At 36.6% G+C, this 17,174-nt stretch overlaps 3 protein-coding genes across 3 annotated transcripts; all 3 read left to right on the top strand.

The window, feature by feature from the left end:
• Positions 1 to 1,302: 1,302 nt before the first annotated feature.
• Positions 1,303 to 6,335, top strand: LOC125210401 (uncharacterized). Its single transcript, XM_048109960.2, has 5 exons — positions 1,303 to 2,162; positions 2,572 to 4,873; positions 5,319 to 5,379; positions 5,509 to 5,732; positions 5,985 to 6,335. The coding sequence occupies exons 1-5, from the start codon at positions 2,048 to 2,050 to the stop codon at positions 6,049 to 6,051; spliced, it is 2,769 nt and encodes a 922-aa protein (XP_047965917.2). The 5' UTR covers positions 1,303 to 2,047; the 3' UTR covers positions 6,052 to 6,335.
• Positions 6,336 to 7,562: 1,227 nt separating this feature from the next.
• Positions 7,563 to 10,302, top strand: LOC125217074 (protein trichome birefringence-like 23). Its single transcript, XM_048118898.2, has 3 exons — positions 7,563 to 7,867; positions 8,136 to 8,422; positions 9,235 to 10,302. Exons 1-3 carry the CDS (start codon positions 7,636 to 7,638, stop codon positions 10,006 to 10,008), a joined length of 1,293 nt encoding a protein of 430 aa, XP_047974855.1. The 5' UTR covers positions 7,563 to 7,635; the 3' UTR covers positions 10,009 to 10,302.
• A 1,627-nt stretch (positions 10,303 to 11,929) lies between these two features.
• LOC125211080 (putative GABA transporter 2) lies at positions 11,930 to 15,505 on the top strand. The gene is made up of 6 exons (XM_048110766.2): positions 11,930 to 12,146; positions 12,226 to 12,456; positions 13,681 to 13,778; positions 13,966 to 14,283; positions 14,346 to 14,582; positions 14,883 to 15,505. The coding sequence occupies exons 1-6, from the start codon at positions 12,059 to 12,061 to the stop codon at positions 15,270 to 15,272; spliced, it is 1,362 nt and encodes a 453-aa protein (XP_047966723.1). The 5' UTR covers positions 11,930 to 12,058; the 3' UTR covers positions 15,273 to 15,505.
• The last annotated feature ends 1,669 nt before the right edge of the window (positions 15,506 to 17,174 follow it).

Raw genomic sequence — 17,174 nt, forward strand, 5'->3', positions numbered from 1 at the left:
ATTGATTTGAAACGTAGCGTTGAATAAGTCTTTATAAGGTTCAATACTTCAATTGAGGTCGTTGAATTTCGTATGCTCAACACGGCCCACCCGATTCCGACATTAGATAATGCTATGTGGAAAATGATTAATTAAGGAATCAACTTAATGGGCGATTTGAATGTATTAATTTGAATTTGAATCAAAACAAATAATTTTAGTAGTGTACGACATGAATGAATTTGAATACTCTTTTAGTCTATTAAGAATAGTCTCATCAGTAGAGTACACACGTTTTAATTGTACTAAATTGATCAACTATGAAAAATAATGAAATAAATTGGGTAAATTATCTGAGAAAAAAAAGTTGTTAAATAATTGAAAGTAACTTTCTGTCTAATTTTAAGTTGTTAAATAATTGAAAGTAACTTTCTGTCTAATTTTGGTGGATGGAGAAAAATGAAAACATAAGACTATTTTTTTTGTAAGAAGTAAAGAAAATGTTGAAATATTATTAGTATGAAATGATTTTTCTACATAAAAATTTATCATAAATAGACAGAGACTAATATTTTAATAGATGAAACTAAAATGAAAAAAACATAGGAGTATAATTAATATTCTATGTGTACAATGAAGATGATACTACTCCATTTGTTTATTGTACATATCCTTCATAATCATTATGATTCCTAATTATTGAATGTGTGTGAAACGAAATAAAGATTATTGCAATGCAAGGAAAAACATGTGATTTTTGACACTCCTCGTACACGAGGTAAACGACAACTCATAACCTACCTAATATTCTTTTTTTTTCAGATGTAATGACACGTCGGAAATTCCTTCATATCTAAAAATAAACATACACTAAAAATGTCATAATATAACAAAAGTGTTATTTTATTCATCCATAAAAATGTGTTAATACATAATTGATTAAATATGAAGAGAAAAAAAGAGAAAATTAGTTGAATTAGCATTAATTGAAAGTGAAACTATCACCATTAATCTGACGGTAATAAATGATGAGCCACATAAATATAAAGTACAGATAAGTAGATGTTTGAATGTACTAGTAATAAATTGTGATTAATTTTTTGTGAGATTAATTTTGATGAACAAATAAAAATATAAAATATGCGAATAAAAGGTAAAGCACAAAAATTTGACGAAAAGGGAAAGTAAGCAGAATTGGTAAACTCGCAAAACAACGCAACAGTACTTTCGCGAAGAAAGCGTGAAAAGTTAAAACGCAGTCGTTTCATACCACTTTGAAATAGGCGTTTGGTTCCATTATACAGCTTGCATTTGCCTTTTCCTTTTTCCTTTTGCTTTTGCCAATGCAGCTTTCTACAGAGCTCACAGCAAACGGCGCCGTTCCATTGTCTACACACCCCACACTACGTCGTTTTGCCTCCCTTCACAAATTACTGCACTCTCAAAAAACAAAGCGGAAAATATTGGGAGGCGAGCCGTTATGATATTCACTCTTTCCCTCCAAATCCAAGCATTCCCTTTTATAGGCAAACCCAAATCTTCAGCCTTCTTTTTCTTTTTCTTCTTCAATTTAATGTTTTCCCTTTTCTTTTATTGCGATAAAGTTTCAGTCTTTGTAATAAATCTCAACTACAAACAGACTAGTTTTCAGTTGTTTTGCTTGTCCAATTGAACCTGTAGCTTTTCTGTTCCTCAAAACTCTCTACTTTTGAAGATAAACCTAAAAAAGCCAAGAAAATTATGTTGCTTGTGATTTTGAGTAAAATTGTAACACTACTGTTGTGTTTTTCAATTGCTACAGAAAAATGAAGAAAATTTTCTATTTGGTGCATTACTATCATTATTATTACTCCTTCTCTGGTTGGTTAATGGTTGGAGAAATTAATGATCTGATGTTGGGCTTTAGAGATCATCGAATTGACTTTTGATGTGACTAATTATCCAAGTTAACTACCCACGACTCATTCTTGTTCGAAGATTAAGCCACAGTATAAAATATTGTAGCTTTAATTATTTGGTGAAGTTTTGGAGCTGAAGCAAAAGGGGGAAATTAATAAGAAAGGAGAAAATGGCGGAGGGTTCAAAAGTACGGCTGGTTCGCTGCCCTAAGTGTGAGAATCTCCTCCCTGAGCTCCCTGATTTCTCTCTCTACAAGTGTGGAGGCTGTGGTGCGATTTTGAAAGGTACAATTTTTTAGTTGTTTGCATTTGTATATGTTTATTTATGTGGGTGTTTTGTGTGTATTTGTGTACTAGCTTCTAATTAGCAGTTGAGCTACTTGTTGAATTCTTAGTTGTTTGTGGGCTTCCATTCTGGGGAGTTTTGAGCTAAATTAGTGAGAATCTTGGTTCTTGTTAGTGTGAATATAGGTATAATTTGAGTGTTTGAATAAATAGTTATTTAATTAGTGTGTTTCTTATGCTGCAGCAGAGTATTATGTTAATTTGCTAATCATGTCTTTATGTGGTTGTTTTCTTTTGAATGAGTGCAGACTTTATCTGCAGAAATTAGATAATGATTGATATGTTATCTTGTAATGTTGTTTTTCTGATCAAGTGGATTTGTTTTGCTGTTGTTGTTTTCATCTTACAGCTAAAAATAGGGGGATTGTGGAAGGTAGATCGTCAGAGGTATCCGAGGATTCTAAGGGTGGAGTGATTTCTGAGGAAAACAGCATAGATAACAGTATCAAGGTTGACATGGAGAGTGCTGATGCAATTGAAGACAGTGGTGTGGAGCGAATCCAGAAAGAAGGATTGGTTTCGAATGGTGCTTCCACGTTACCAGCTGAACATAAGGAGACGCCAGCTGATTCTGATACGAGTAGGAGAGGTAAAGAAAGGGTGAGAAATGTGGAGAGTTCTGATGATGAGTTCAGGCCATACTCACAAGGTCTGGTCCGTGATAGAAATCGGGGAAAAAGTTGTGATTTTAGAGTGGATGGGTCGGAGTTTGTTGGTTTCCATGATGACAATGCTAAAGGCTTCACCCCGCTGGATTCTTCAAGGTCGAGGCAGTTTATGGACCAGTGGGGCGTGAACACTAAAGGTTCGGTGCACGGGCCAGCTAGGGGCGTTCCTGCTCAAGTGAGGTTTGATGATTTTGTTTATCATGATGAGGGGCAGTCGAGTTATGGCATGGGCTCTTATTATGAACAAGGTGAAAGGTCTCGATATCGAGGTCACAATCTTGATGGACATAACAGCATTGAGAGCTTAGAAAATGGCCGGGCAGAGCTCCTAAGGAAGCTTGATGAACTGAAGGATCGGATATCCCGGTCTTGTGATATGGCAGATAAACCCAAGGAAAATATTGGCATCGATGAGAGGATGGTTTCCTCCACTTCACCTGATACTTATGGTAGACATCATGCAGCTTATGCTCAAGAAGGATTAACTACTACATCACACGCTGCAAACAGGCAGCCAATGTATCCTGATAACATTGTACCTCCCTATTTCAGTCGTTCTGCTGGATTTGCTCCATACTTGGATAGGTATGGTTCGACAGTGATGGATTCGTATCCACAAAGGGGATATCCACACGAGTACATGCACTATGCTAATACCTATAAGCCAGAAGTTCTTCGGAGGCCGCCTCATCAGCTACAATCCCGATACATCCAACAGCCCAGTCACGAGCACTATCCGGGATACTATAGTGATGCCAATAATGAGCGGTTCATGTTGCACCGGCATGAAAACTTTTTTCATCAGCCGGCATGCTCTTGTGTGCACTGCTCTGATAATAATTGGCATATGCCTCCTAGGGTTGATCCCTTGGGTTTGCATAACCGAAGGTCTCAAAACGAACCTTCTAATCAGGCTTTTGATCATCTAACCCCTATTCTGCACCGGCAACAGGTTAATAGTTCTGGGAACGCGAATTTGTATCCACCACAATCTCGACAGTCTTTAACTGTGAATTCTTCCGACATAGATTCGGAGAATGATGGTTTCAATTACCATCATCCTAGAAAGTTGCTTGTAGGTCCTAGGGGTGGGCGGGTGAGTCATCCCGTCGGAGGTGGTGCTCCTTTTATAACATGCAGCAGTTGCTTTGAGTTATTGAGACTTCCAAGGAAACACATTTCAATGGATAAAAACAAACAAAAGTTGAAATGTGGTGCCTGTTCTTCCGTCATCTTGTTTGAACTCGGGAGTAAGGGGCTTGTTGCATCTGTTTCTACGCTCGTCGAGGAATTGCCAACAGAGATTGATGAAGTCTCTGGTGGAACGGTCGAGAACATGAGATACTGGAATGATGGTTCGAGTACTGCTAACATGAACACCTGCTCTAATGATTTTGATGACTTTGACCATAAGTTTTTGCCAGCGGACAAGAAGTTGAATTCTGGTATTCCTGAGAAGCAACTGAATAATCTTTCTTCAACTTCAAGTCCATCGGAGGACGAGCAGAGTCCAGGAAATAAATCATCTAGGCAACGTGATTCCCCGATTCCAGATTTGGCTGCGTCACCACAGGAATTACCCTGTCATTCTCCAGAAAATGTGATAGTCAGCCGCTTTGACAAATGGAACAAGAGTAATAGACCCGAGCAGGAGATGGTTTCTCTGGAAAGGACAACCTCTAAACAGAATCCGGCAAGAGATGGAGCTGTGGCAACTGAGACAGACGTGTCGTTAAATGCGTTTTCAAATAGCAATAGGTCTCAGGACTCCATTGACATAAGTAGAGAAGCTCCAAAGGCTAACAAAGGAGGAGAGTCTTTTCTTGCAGGTCTTATCAAAAAGAGCTTCAGAGACTTCAAAAAGTCCAACCAAGGTGGAGTTGTCGGCGGATCGCAAGTTTTTGTAAATGGTCATTTGATACCAGATCGCGTAGTCAAGAAGGCTGAAAAACTAGCTGGTCCAATTCAACCAGGAGAATACTGGTGAGCACATCATATCTTGCATATTTACTATACCATGTGGCTAGTTCCATCAGTTTTTTGGTGCTTCAACATATCAAGGTTGCCTTGTCGTTGTTGTACATTCTGATAGGCTGTGAGAAACTGAGGAATTATAGTAGTATTAGATAAAGAAGACGGAAGCATTAGAAATGAAGAAATGTTTAAATTGAATCAGCTTATGAAAAGATAGTTGTTATTATAGCTGGAAAGTTTATAACTTGTCCGAATGCATCAAACTTATATGAAGGCAATAGTGTCAATAGGTCATTCCAGTTCTGAATAGTCAAGCATCCGTGCGATGAAAACTTAAGTTAGGTCCGAGTGTTTTTGGTTAATCCACTCAATTTCACATTTTCTTGCATTTTTTTCCCAATAGACATTAGCCTAAAAAGATAATTTAACTTTTGCGACTACTTTAATTAACCAGGTACGATAAACAAGCTGGATTTTGGGGCGTGATGGGCTATCCCTGCCTGGGTATCGTCATGGTGAGTTTTCTACACGAAAACATGAAATTATCTTCCTTGAGCAGTGTTTGTTATCTTTATGATCAATGATTCAGTGCCATACCAGAAATATAGATAAATTCCATTCACAATCTGATTAATATTCTGCAGCCAAATATTGAAGAATTTAACTATCCTATACCGAAGAACTGTGCTGCTGGAAATACAGGAGTTTTTGTTAATGGACGTGAACTCAACGAGAAAGATTTGGATTTGCTCTCGAGCCGTGGTCTGCCAATCACAGAAAACAGATCATATCTCATTGACATCACTGGAAAAGTGGTTGATGAGCAGACTAGGGAAGAACTAGATGGTCTGGGAAAACTTGCACCAACGTAAGTTTCCGACTTTAAGTGATTTCTATTCCAAACACCATTGTTGCATTTTTCTCTCTTTCCAAGAAAAACTTTACTAGCAGTTGCATCATTATAAATTATTACCACAGTAAATTAGTGGCTCTGGAGCAAGCTCTTCTTCCTATATTTTTCTATAGCTAGTGATTTCTAATTATTGTTTCCAACAGCAAATTCAAATTTTGTAAGCTATTAGCCATGTTGAAGTCCTAATGAGCAGTGATATCTGAGCAGGGTTGAAAGAGCCAAGCACGGATTTGGTATGAAAGTGCCGAAATTTATTGCTCAGTCGAGGAGTTAAAGAGATCGGGTTCTCCCCGCCTCCTCAAGGGGTTTAAGCGATGGATATGGTTGATCACTTGAAGTACATTGCAGTTGAGTTATGCTTGCCCATTCTTCTTTAGATATAGGGTAAGTTTGTTGTTGTTAATTTAGTGTATTTCATTATTTGTGTGTAGAACATCTCAGCCAGAAAGATGCTTGGCTGGTTTTACCAGAGTTTTGGTTTTGATCTTGGTTTGAAGTAGTTTGTAAAGAAAGCTTTGCCAATTTATAACTGGTTATTCATTTGTAGTTTGATGCTTCTATCTCTCTCTCTCTCTCTCTCTCTCTGTTAAGCAACTAGCAAGTTTTTTCTTTCAAAGATGTTAAATTTTCTTTTTTGAAGATAATATGCTCTTTTTCTATTATGATTGTAATAATGTTTGATTTTTCTTTTTTGAAGTAAAGTTCTATGCTTTGGACACACTCGAACCATTGTGTGTACTACTTTAATCATATGAGATCACACCATTATTTAGATATCTACAGTGGTAGCTATTTTTCTGACTGATAGCAGAAACTGTCACAAATTAGAAGTTAGCAATTTCAAAATAAATATTATTTGAAAAAAAATTAAATGTGTTCGGACAGTGGATTATAATACGTAGTACCTACTTGATTTATTGGCTACTGTGTTAATTCATTAAAATTCTTTGTAAGATTTGACCAATTCATAAGATAGCATGTATCTCGCGTATTGAAAAAGGAATTATTCAAGATGAATAAAATGTGGTTCGATCTTGAAATTCTAAGTTGAATTGAAACTAATAGTTAATTTTCGTAAGCAAAATAATTATGTTCAATTAAAGAAAAGCTAAATGCACAGATACTCTATCTCATTCATAAGATATCACCTATCTTTCAATTGGTACATAAAATTTACTCCCTCCATCCCGCTTTAGCAGTCCCATTGACTTTTCTGTACTCATTTTGTAAAAATGATAATAAATAGTTAAAGTGGAGAAATAATAAAGTAAAAAAGAGAATAATATAGAGAAGAGTCTTATCTACATTATTCTCTTTTTTGTTTTATTATTTCTCCACTTTAACTATTTATTATCATTTTTACAAAACGAGTGCAGTCAATGGGACTGCTAAAGTGGGACGGAGGGAGTAATTAAAAGCAAATTGAGCATAGCGTTCTAGTTTGGAAAGATCAATAATATCTTAAATAAATTAGAATATTCATTCTAACAAAAATAAAAAATCTATAATACTCGAATTGAAGCAAATTGATGATATGGTTTGGAAGGCTCATAACTTAATCATCTTCCATTTTGTCAAATGCGTAATCACGGCTTCCATTCTGCTGCTTTGTCGGTGCAAAAATTCATGGCGCCAACCAAATCAGAGCTTTAGAGTTGAAAAGCATCTTAAAATATCGAAATTATCCCTTCTAATTGTCTGTTTACAAGAAAAACAATGATTAAAAAATAGAGTGTGACGAATGTCTTTTAACTAACGCCAAAATAAATAATACTACTAATAAGAGAGAGAAGCAAATTATTGTTTCCAAAATCTGAGCTCAAGCACAGAGTGAGAGTGACGCTCAAAACCACAGAAAATGGAGAACAAAATACTCTACAATTGGAAATCATGGTGGAGGGCTTTCAACAATCACAATTTCTTCGCTATCAAATTGGGGGTTTCGATTCTTCTAGTGGCTCTTGCGTTTAGGATCCTCTTCAATCGATCCCTCGAATTATCTCCAGTTTCAGAAACCCCTTTTCTAGAATCAGTGGCCCCTTTGATTACCGTCTATTCTGAAACAAGGGCTGATCATATTTCTCCACAAGGTCAGATCTTTCCCTCATTTCCATTTAATTTTTTCCTTAAATGATGCTATATTTTAGTGGGCTCGGAGCTTATTTATTAATCAACATTCCATTCCAGTAGTGAATGACTTTTTAGCATTTATATCTGTGTATCTATTGTTGGATTTCAAGAAGACTTTTTTTTTATAAAACACTCGATTTAAAAAATGTGATGAGATTTGTGTGCATAATACATACTATTTCAGGATTTGTGTTTCACTCAATTTTGCTATGTGGTGAAGATTTGCAGATAATGGAGCAAAATGTGATCTTTTTGATGGGGATTGGATTCCTGACAAAACTGAGCCATTTTACACAAACAGCACTTGTGAGTTTATTGAGCAACACCAGAATTGTATGAAGAATGGGAGGCCAGATAGAGACTATCTCTACTGGAGGTGGAAGCCCCGCGGTTGCGATTTACCCCGTCTAGATCCATGGAAGTTCCTTGACTTGATGAGGAACAAAAGCTGGGCTTTGATAGGCGATTCTATCTCGAGGAACCACGTGCAGTCGCTGCTGTGTATGCTCTCAGTGGTAAAATTTCGATTTAAGTTGGTTCTACATTTATGTTCATTGACTTATATAGTACTATCACTTTTGTGTTCCATGCTTTTTTGCTTTGTGGTTGGAGAATTTAAAATATGACTCAACAGCACATGTTGATTAATGGATTAATTGTATTTTAATGAAATGAAGGTTTTATTCTGATGCATGCAATCAATGTGGGTAGAATGTTTCCATATCAGGCATCTCTTTGATGTTGTATGGGCTCTACCGATAGTTTTTTATCCGTGTTCTACGCAACCTTAGGACTATCTTCACCATCTGGTTGACTATGATCCATATTTTTTGTTTTCTTAAATAATTAATTTCTTGATTTTGGTTCTGGACTCTGGATATAAATTTTTTATTGCTTAGTTAACCTTGTTAAGCGGAACATTATGGTATGGTTTTAGGATGTCTTCTCATAATTCTGCTGATAACGAAGAGAGAAGTTAAGAATTTATGAACGAAGATTCTTACGTTATGTTGCAACTGTTTTTGATTGATCGTGAAGAGTGTCTAGGGATGATCTCATTTCCAATTTACCTAATGTAGCTTGGTGTAAATTTTCGTCCTTACTTTAGAGGTATAATCTCATACTATAACGATCGAGTAAATCTGTCGTGTTAATGAGATGCACATTAGTAGATGTAGGTTTTGGTTTGGGCTTCTGATTTCATGTTTGTTTCACATTGATGTTCTTGAGCATGATTGACTCAGGCTCGTCACTCGTGTGAACATGTTAGACCCGAGGTCAAGAATGTTTCTGATAACTACTAAAACTAGGCTATTTTTCATTTCAGGTTGAAAAACCAGACCACGTTTATCACGACGAGGGTTACAAAAACCGCAGATGGGTCTTCCCCTCGTATAATTTTTCCCTCGCAGTTCTCTGGTCGCCCTTCCTTGCTCAAGCTGCCATTTTCGAAGACATAAATGGCGTTGCCTCTTCCGAAATAGAACTCCATCTAGACAAACTCGACAAGAATTGGACTCGGCAATACAACGATTTAGATTACATGATACTCTCAAGTGGAAAATGGTTCGTCAAAGGATCCATCTACTACGAAAACGACCAGATACTAGGCTGCCACTTCTGCCCAAAGAGGAACATAACCGAGGTCGAGATCAAATTCGCATACCGCAAAGTCATCAGGAACGTGTTTAGCTTTATCATTGCATCGAAACACAAGGGGATTATATTCTATCGGACCTCCACGCCCGACCACTTTGAGAACGGGGAGTGGTTTAGTGGCGGAATTTGTGAGAGAAAACTACCTGCAAGACATGGCGAGTTTGAGCTCAAGGAGCTGAACAGGATCCTCCGAGATGTGGAGCTTGAGGAGTTTGAGAAAGTGTCGCCTAAAGCAGCTGAAAACGGGGTGAACCTTAAACTCTTAGACGTCAACCCTCTTTCATTGCTACGGCCAGATGCACACCCGGGCCCCTATCGGTTTTTCCAACCATTTGCCAAAGACAAGAATGCAAAGGTGATCAGCGACTGCCTCCATTGGTGCCTTCCCGGCCCGATTGATACTTGGAATGATCTCCTGATGGAGATGCTCGTTGGTGGTTGAGAAACGAGCATATTTTCTGGTTTGTGCGCGTCTTAGGGTTCGTGCAGCGTGCGCAAACACCATTTCATTGAGTTTTTCATGCTCTTTGTGGTCAGTAGAATAATTATATGTATTTATACGGTATTGATTGTTTTACTGTACCTAAAATGTGTTGAGATTTGTTTCTGAATGTAAATTAGCAGTTGAGAAATTAAGTGTTGTTTTAAGTACTCCTACTATGTTAGCAATTGTTTTATTTAAACTTAAGCTGCAGTGAATAACATTTATTTGATAAAGGATTTTGTGTGAGAAAAATGGTGCATGATATTACAGGAAAGGATTTTGTGTGAGAAATGTTTTTTGTTCTAGTTCCTGCAGCAATGTCAAACAGACAAACAGTTGAACATTAATACCACTACATATTCATCGATTTCCAACATAATTCTTGAAAAAAATGTTAACAAGACGAGTAATATTTTTAAATTATTTTTTCTTTATCTTATATTTGAATATATTTAATTTTTATTTTTCAAATACTAATATGTCTATATTGTTATTTTCCCAAAAGGAAAAACAAATAGAAAACATAATACTATGAATTTAGTGATTAAACAATATATGAATATTTGTATAAGTTAACTATACTTATTTAAATTATAAATGTATTTTTTCTAAATAATATCAAACCCCACGAGTTTTATTGTCTAGATCCATCTTTAGTAAAAAAAACAGCCATGATGACAATCATAATAACTTACATTAATAACATTCTTCCTTATTTATTTAAGCATGAAAGTACCCAATAAATTATGGAGTTCTATAATCTATTTTACTATTTACCTATTAATATTGAATTTTTTAAATATTTAAATAATTTTCTGGTTGTTAGTCTCGGTACTCTATTATAAAATTTATATAAATGATGAAGAAATGAACTCCTAAGCTATTTTTCTAGATGTTTTATACTAGTACTATGGGAGTATAATGATTCTCATTCTCAACCTAATTTCAAAAATGTTTGACTCAATTAGAAAGTTTGACATTTTTGTTTGTAATGGCGGCCGGGCAACTAAAATTGACCAGATTCCGACAACCTCATAACTTCACTTTGTAGTGGCGCCCAGCCAACATGCTCCTTAGTCCTTACCATTATACCAACCTTTTGTTGAGGGATTATTATTATTATTATTATTATTATTATTATTATTATTATTATTATTATTATTATTATTATAGATTAAAAATTCAGGCGTTCTAATTTTATTGTACATCTTAAATTTAGAGTCTACTGTACGGTGAGAATATAGACTAAGAAATTATAAAATTAGGAGTAATATATGGTTTATCTGAAATGTATTCGGATTGGAAACATCAAGTAATTATTCAGATTCCAGATTGATATCTTACTTTCTACTTAATAAATACAGAACAAGTTGACGAGAATGATTCACCACAAAATAAAGAAAACGAATTAGGAATACCGATAATACCTAACACAAACCAAGAACAACATGTCAACTAGTACTACAAATAGCCCATACATATATAATTTCTTTATCAAGTAAAAAATAAATCCAAACCGTTTCTATAGAATGTGTACTCTCCATCAATTTTAATGCTAACACGTAATAACAAAATTGCTACACCCAAAGAGAATGTAAAATAATTTTAAGGAAAGTATTCATAAAATTATAAATGTCTTGAGTATTAACTCACTATTTATGTTTAATCGCTAGAAATATCCAAGATTATTTACAGAATGGAATTGCTTCTACCATCCTTTTCTATTTTCGATTGTACACAAAATTGATTGCTAATTTATTAATATAGTGATATAGATAAGCTTTTCTTTTGTTACAAATAATATTTTAGCTTTTTTTTATTTATATCATAATTTATTAATTTTACATTAAAAACAAAAAAAATTGGATCTTTTCTAATAGAAACGAGTTTAATACTAGCTCCAAATTCCAATCTTCTGTGCGGTGCAGCTTTCTCTCTCATCCCAATTCCAAGCTACTATATTATATAGTCTTTTGTTGAGAGAGAGAGAATTCAAAATTAGAAATCCATGGATGAAGCAGCTGCAAATTATGGCCCCTTCGAAGAAATCAACCGGGAAGAAGACGCCGGCGCATCCTTCGTTTTACAGTCAAAAGGTGATTATATTTTCTGCTTTAAAAAAAATTAATTTTGCAATGAATAAAAAATAGTAAAAGCAATACTACTATTGGATAGGGAAGTGGTGGCACGCCGGATTTCATCTGACGACGGCGATCGTGGGGCCCACCCTACTGACGCTTCCGTACGCTTTCAGGGGGCTGGGGTGGGCGGCGGGGTTCGTATGCCTGACGGCGATGGGGGCTGTCACCTTCTACTCCTATTACCTCATGTCGCTGGTGCTCGACCACTGCGAGAAGGCCGGCCGCCGCCACATCCGATTCCGGGAACTCGCCGCCGATGTTTTCGGTAACTCTTTTTCTTCTTCTTTACAATCAATGAATATCATAATGCTGCCACGTCATCACCCCACGCCTCGATTTTGCATCATAGCATTGAATGAGTTTGTTTGACTTTTTGCCAATTTATTGTGGAAATTGTTGGTGTAGCCAATTTTTTGTTTTCGAATTAAAATTTACATTTTTACATATAAAGACAGAAAAATACACAATCTATGCAATGACCCCAACCACCCAAAAAATGGCAAATGCTATCGAATAAGCCCCCACCAAACGGATATTTTTATTTTTCTCGAATTGTCAATTTATTAGAGTATTTTGGATTATTTGTCACATTATCAAAGGATTGGTATAGTATATTTATATGATTGATAGAACTTTCACCCAACGACCCTCGATTTAATGCACCAAGAATTTTCTCGAGTATTCAAGTACTACAATCGTACTCCCTCTGTCTCATTAAGTTTGTCCCAATTTAACTCAGTGCTGATTTTAAGAAATTGTTTGACTTTGTTTTAAATAGAGATATGTAGTGGAATAAGGATCCCACGTTGAGAAGATTGAGGGATGTATTTAATGTCTATTTTTGGAAAGATTCCAATGAGATAACCTTTGTGGGACGGATGGAGTATCAATTATGATGAACAAAACTAGTACTACTCGCAGGGGCAAGTCAGTTGGCAACGGAGGGTAGATCTTGCTGCAGTGAATAAAACTAGTACAGTACTAAATTTTGTCTATGTCACAAGTAGGAAGTTTGTAGGCTTTTTTTTTTGTTGAAGATGAAAACTAGATCGGACATAGGCATAATCGATGCTGAATATCATGACAAATATATTTGAGAATTGTGATGTGAATCTTTCGCTTTTGTCTTAGTGTGAAATTAGGATGCCTAACTTGGGACATTTTTTTATAGTATTAATATTCTAAAAACAGCATCATGTTAAAAAGGAGTTAGCACATCAAGTTCCTTTTCCAAAAGGCAATGTTTCTCTCAAAAGTTTTATTCTAAGCAAATCAATTAGCTAGTGTGTCTCATTGAACTAGTCAGTAGCTTTGTTCCTTAATTAAGAATTGGTCTTTATTGTAGCTGAAGCTTTTCTCATGCTACTACTCATGAAACCATGAGTTCTGTTTCATTCCATGATGAGATTAGTTGGCAAAAATCACCAACTTTTGATCAACCGAATATCGATATTCAGACAGATTTTGCTCGTCTTTTTGTTTCAAACAGGATCGGGATGGATGTTCTACTTCGTGATATTGATTCAGACAGCTATCAACACCGGCATCAGCATAGGCGCCATACTGCTCGCAGGGGAGTGCCTCAAGGTATACCGATGTAGGTATCTAGTCGTTTTTTAGCCGACAAGACGACATTAACTCGTTGCTAACAAACGAGTACATATGCTAAAATTTTATGAAAACAGGAAATAGAGTTGTTGGAAGCACTGCATTACATTCCTCAATTTTGTTGTCTAATTTGTTCTGACTTAGTTTCGTCGTGTTGGAGTTATAGATAATGTATTCGGAACTCGCTCCCGATGGGTCACTGAAACTGTATCACTTCATAGCAATGGTCACAGTAGTCATGATCCTCCTGTCTCAGTTTCCAACCTTCCATTCCCTGAGGCATATTAACCTTGGCTCCCTATTCTTGAGCTTCGGCTACACTTTCCTCGTTGTGGGCGCTTGCATATACGCAGGCACTTCAAAAAACGCGCCTCCAAGGGACTACTCGTTGGAGTCATCAGACTCGTCTAAGCTATTCAGCGCTTTCACCTCCATATCGATCATAGCTGCCATATTTGGCAACGGCATACTACCCGAAATCCAGGTAACCCTAATGGCCCCTTACGATTTCTACGATATGGACTATCTCACGATGCGTTTTTGCAGGCGACGCTGGCGCCCCCGGCCACTGGGAAGATGGTGAAAGGCCTCATCATGTGCTACACTGTAATATTTTTCACCTTCTACTCTGCTGCAGTTTCTGGATATTGGGTGTTTGGGAATAAGTCTAATTCCAACATTCTCAAAAGCTTGATGCCAGATGAGGGACCCGCGTTGGCTCCTGTTTGGGTTCTAGGGCTCGCGATCGTCTTCGTCCTGCTTCAGCTCTTCGCCATCGGCTTGGTAAAGATCATGCTTTGTTCGATATCTACCTCCATCCCTTAAAAATAGAAACTGTTTCCATTTTGGGCCGTCTATAGAAACTTTTTATTTTAGGATGTGGACCCCACAATTCACTAATACTACTTCCACTATTTTTCTTTTCATATCTCTTAGTACTTTATATATTTTTTCTTTTCCTCTATCTTACTGTACCAATTATGCATTAAAATCTGTGTCATTTCAAAAGTTTCTATTTTTCAAGGACGGACGTAGTATTCGTTATTTCATTCCTTTTTCTGATTTGGTCTTGCCATCATTTAGGTTTACTCTCAAGTAGCCTACGAGATGATGGAGGCGAAATCGGCTGACGTGAGGCAGGGGATCTTCTCGAGGAGGAACTTGATCCCGAGGATAATTCTGCGGTCGTTGTACGTGATCGTGTGCGGATTCTTTGCAGCTATGCTACCGTTCTTCGGTGACATCAGCGCGGTGGTGGGGGCCATCGGGTTCATCCCTCTCGACTTTGTGCTGCCGATGCTGCTCTACAACATGACGCACAAGCCCACCAAGGCATCCCCGGCGTTTTGGATCAACAACGGCATCATCGTGGTGTTCACGGGAGTCGGGCTCCTCGGCGCCTTCTCCTCCGTGAGGAAGCTGGTTCTTGATGCCAAAGAGTTCAAGATTTTCAGCGATGATGTGGTTGATTGAAATTTTTTCTTTGGTAATTATCTGGGTATCCATTGGCGAGCCCAATAACTATTTCTAGCGCTAATTTATAAGCACCTAGCGCGGGAAATAGTCATCGGCCAGCCGGTGGATACCTTTTGATTGATTGAATTTGAGTAGATGTAACACCAAGTTTATATAAATTCCTGATTTTGTATGAAGTCAAAAACTTGTGTACATTCATTCAAATGTGAAGCGAATCCTTCCTAACTAAATTTAATTGGAACTTTTTAAATTCTTAATTAAGATTTAGAAGAAGGAATGGGCGGTATATTCGAATAGTCTGCCTCATCCGAATATTTTCTTATGTTAATTTTGGCGGGAGAGACTGGGTTTAAGTGAGTTTAGTTTTGTTTTAATTAATTACAAATATATTAACAATAATTAATTAGGTAGAAAATAAGTATAATTGTTTAATCAAGTAATTATCGATGGATTAAACGATGTACGGTGCATTAATGTAGTCATAACAATAAAGTTGGGCCCGCAGGGGCGTAGCGCAGTTGGCAACGGAGGAGCAGATCTTTACTACAATGAGTATGAACTCAAATCCCACTGCTGTTTGTAGTTGCTTTCATCTCTTAGGCACAAATGTGAAACTTTGGGAGATAGACTTCTGGCCCCAGTGGATTAAGGCCTTCCCTTTAATTGGCTACTGCGTATCCTGATTTAATCTCCTCACATGATGTCGGGCCGGAGTGTGGGGCCGCCAAGGCGACGGAATCGCTTTTTTTTTTTTTTTTCCTGCAATAACAATAAAGTTGGAATTAATCTTTTCTTTAACCATTGTTTGGGACTTTGGCCTTTGGGGATCGTGGATCAGGACGAACCTATAATATTGATGGCCAATAAATTAAATTCGGATGCGTCACCCAAATGAGATTTCGATTTATGTTTTGACACTTATTTTACAATTTGTTAATTAAAAATCGACTATTCCATATATAATCTATATAGTGGAGTAATTCTTTAACACTTCAAAATTTGGATGGAATCTAGTGTTCCACTTTTATTTTTAATGGCCATCATATCCCATTATTAAATAGTAGTACTAATATTTACTATGATTTAATTTTTATTCGAAGAGTACGAATTATGGAGTACTTAACTTATTTCAAAACAAAATTAGAGTATAGAATAGTACGAAGTTGAAGAATAAAATATGGAAAAAATTGACACAGTGGGATAAGAAGCAAGTATGGTGCACTCAACCTCACACGTATTAAAATCTTAGCAATAAATCGTGGCTTTGAATCATAACAATTTACATTGAAATTAAAACAAAATTAAGCTCCTTAATTTTGTATCCTATTAAGGTTCAGAAAAGTTGTTGTTTTCATGGGTACGAAACAGAATTAATACTAGTACTAACTATAAAAGGTGGGCCTTTAATGGGCCCGGGCCCGGGCTGGTCCTGGCCTAGGCCGGGGCTAGGCTTCGGATGGTCCTAAGCCTGGGTTTACAAAATAGCCTAATTGGAGCCCATATCAACTGATGAGTCCAGCCTAGACCCGCTTTGTTTCACTGGTGGACCGGCCTGGGCCAGCCCATACAATTGACAACTCTACCCGTACGCCTCTAATAAATTAATTTTGTTACTTAATGAGGAATTGAGGTTTATGTCATTATTGATTAATTAAGTCGTTCCAGATATAATTAAACTGCAGTTTTCTAAAATAAATCTTTCTTGATTTACTTGAAATTGAATAATTACACTGCAGTTTTCTGAAATAAAAATATCACTTTCATAAATTGTGATAAAGTATAATTTTTAAAGTTTGAATTTGATTTGTCCTTAATAGTATACATTTTCTTGTTAAGTGCTTCAGAATTAGATGGAGGTAGTATTTTCTAGTTGTAATATTAAATTCAATTAATGAATTC

This window comes from Salvia hispanica, chromosome 3 (assembly GCF_029641045.1).
Source record: "Salvia hispanica isolate PSC_SH4W2 chromosome 3, Shi_PSC_v1, whole genome shotgun sequence".
Taxonomy (NCBI): domain Eukaryota; kingdom Viridiplantae; phylum Streptophyta; class Magnoliopsida; order Lamiales; family Lamiaceae; genus Salvia; species Salvia hispanica.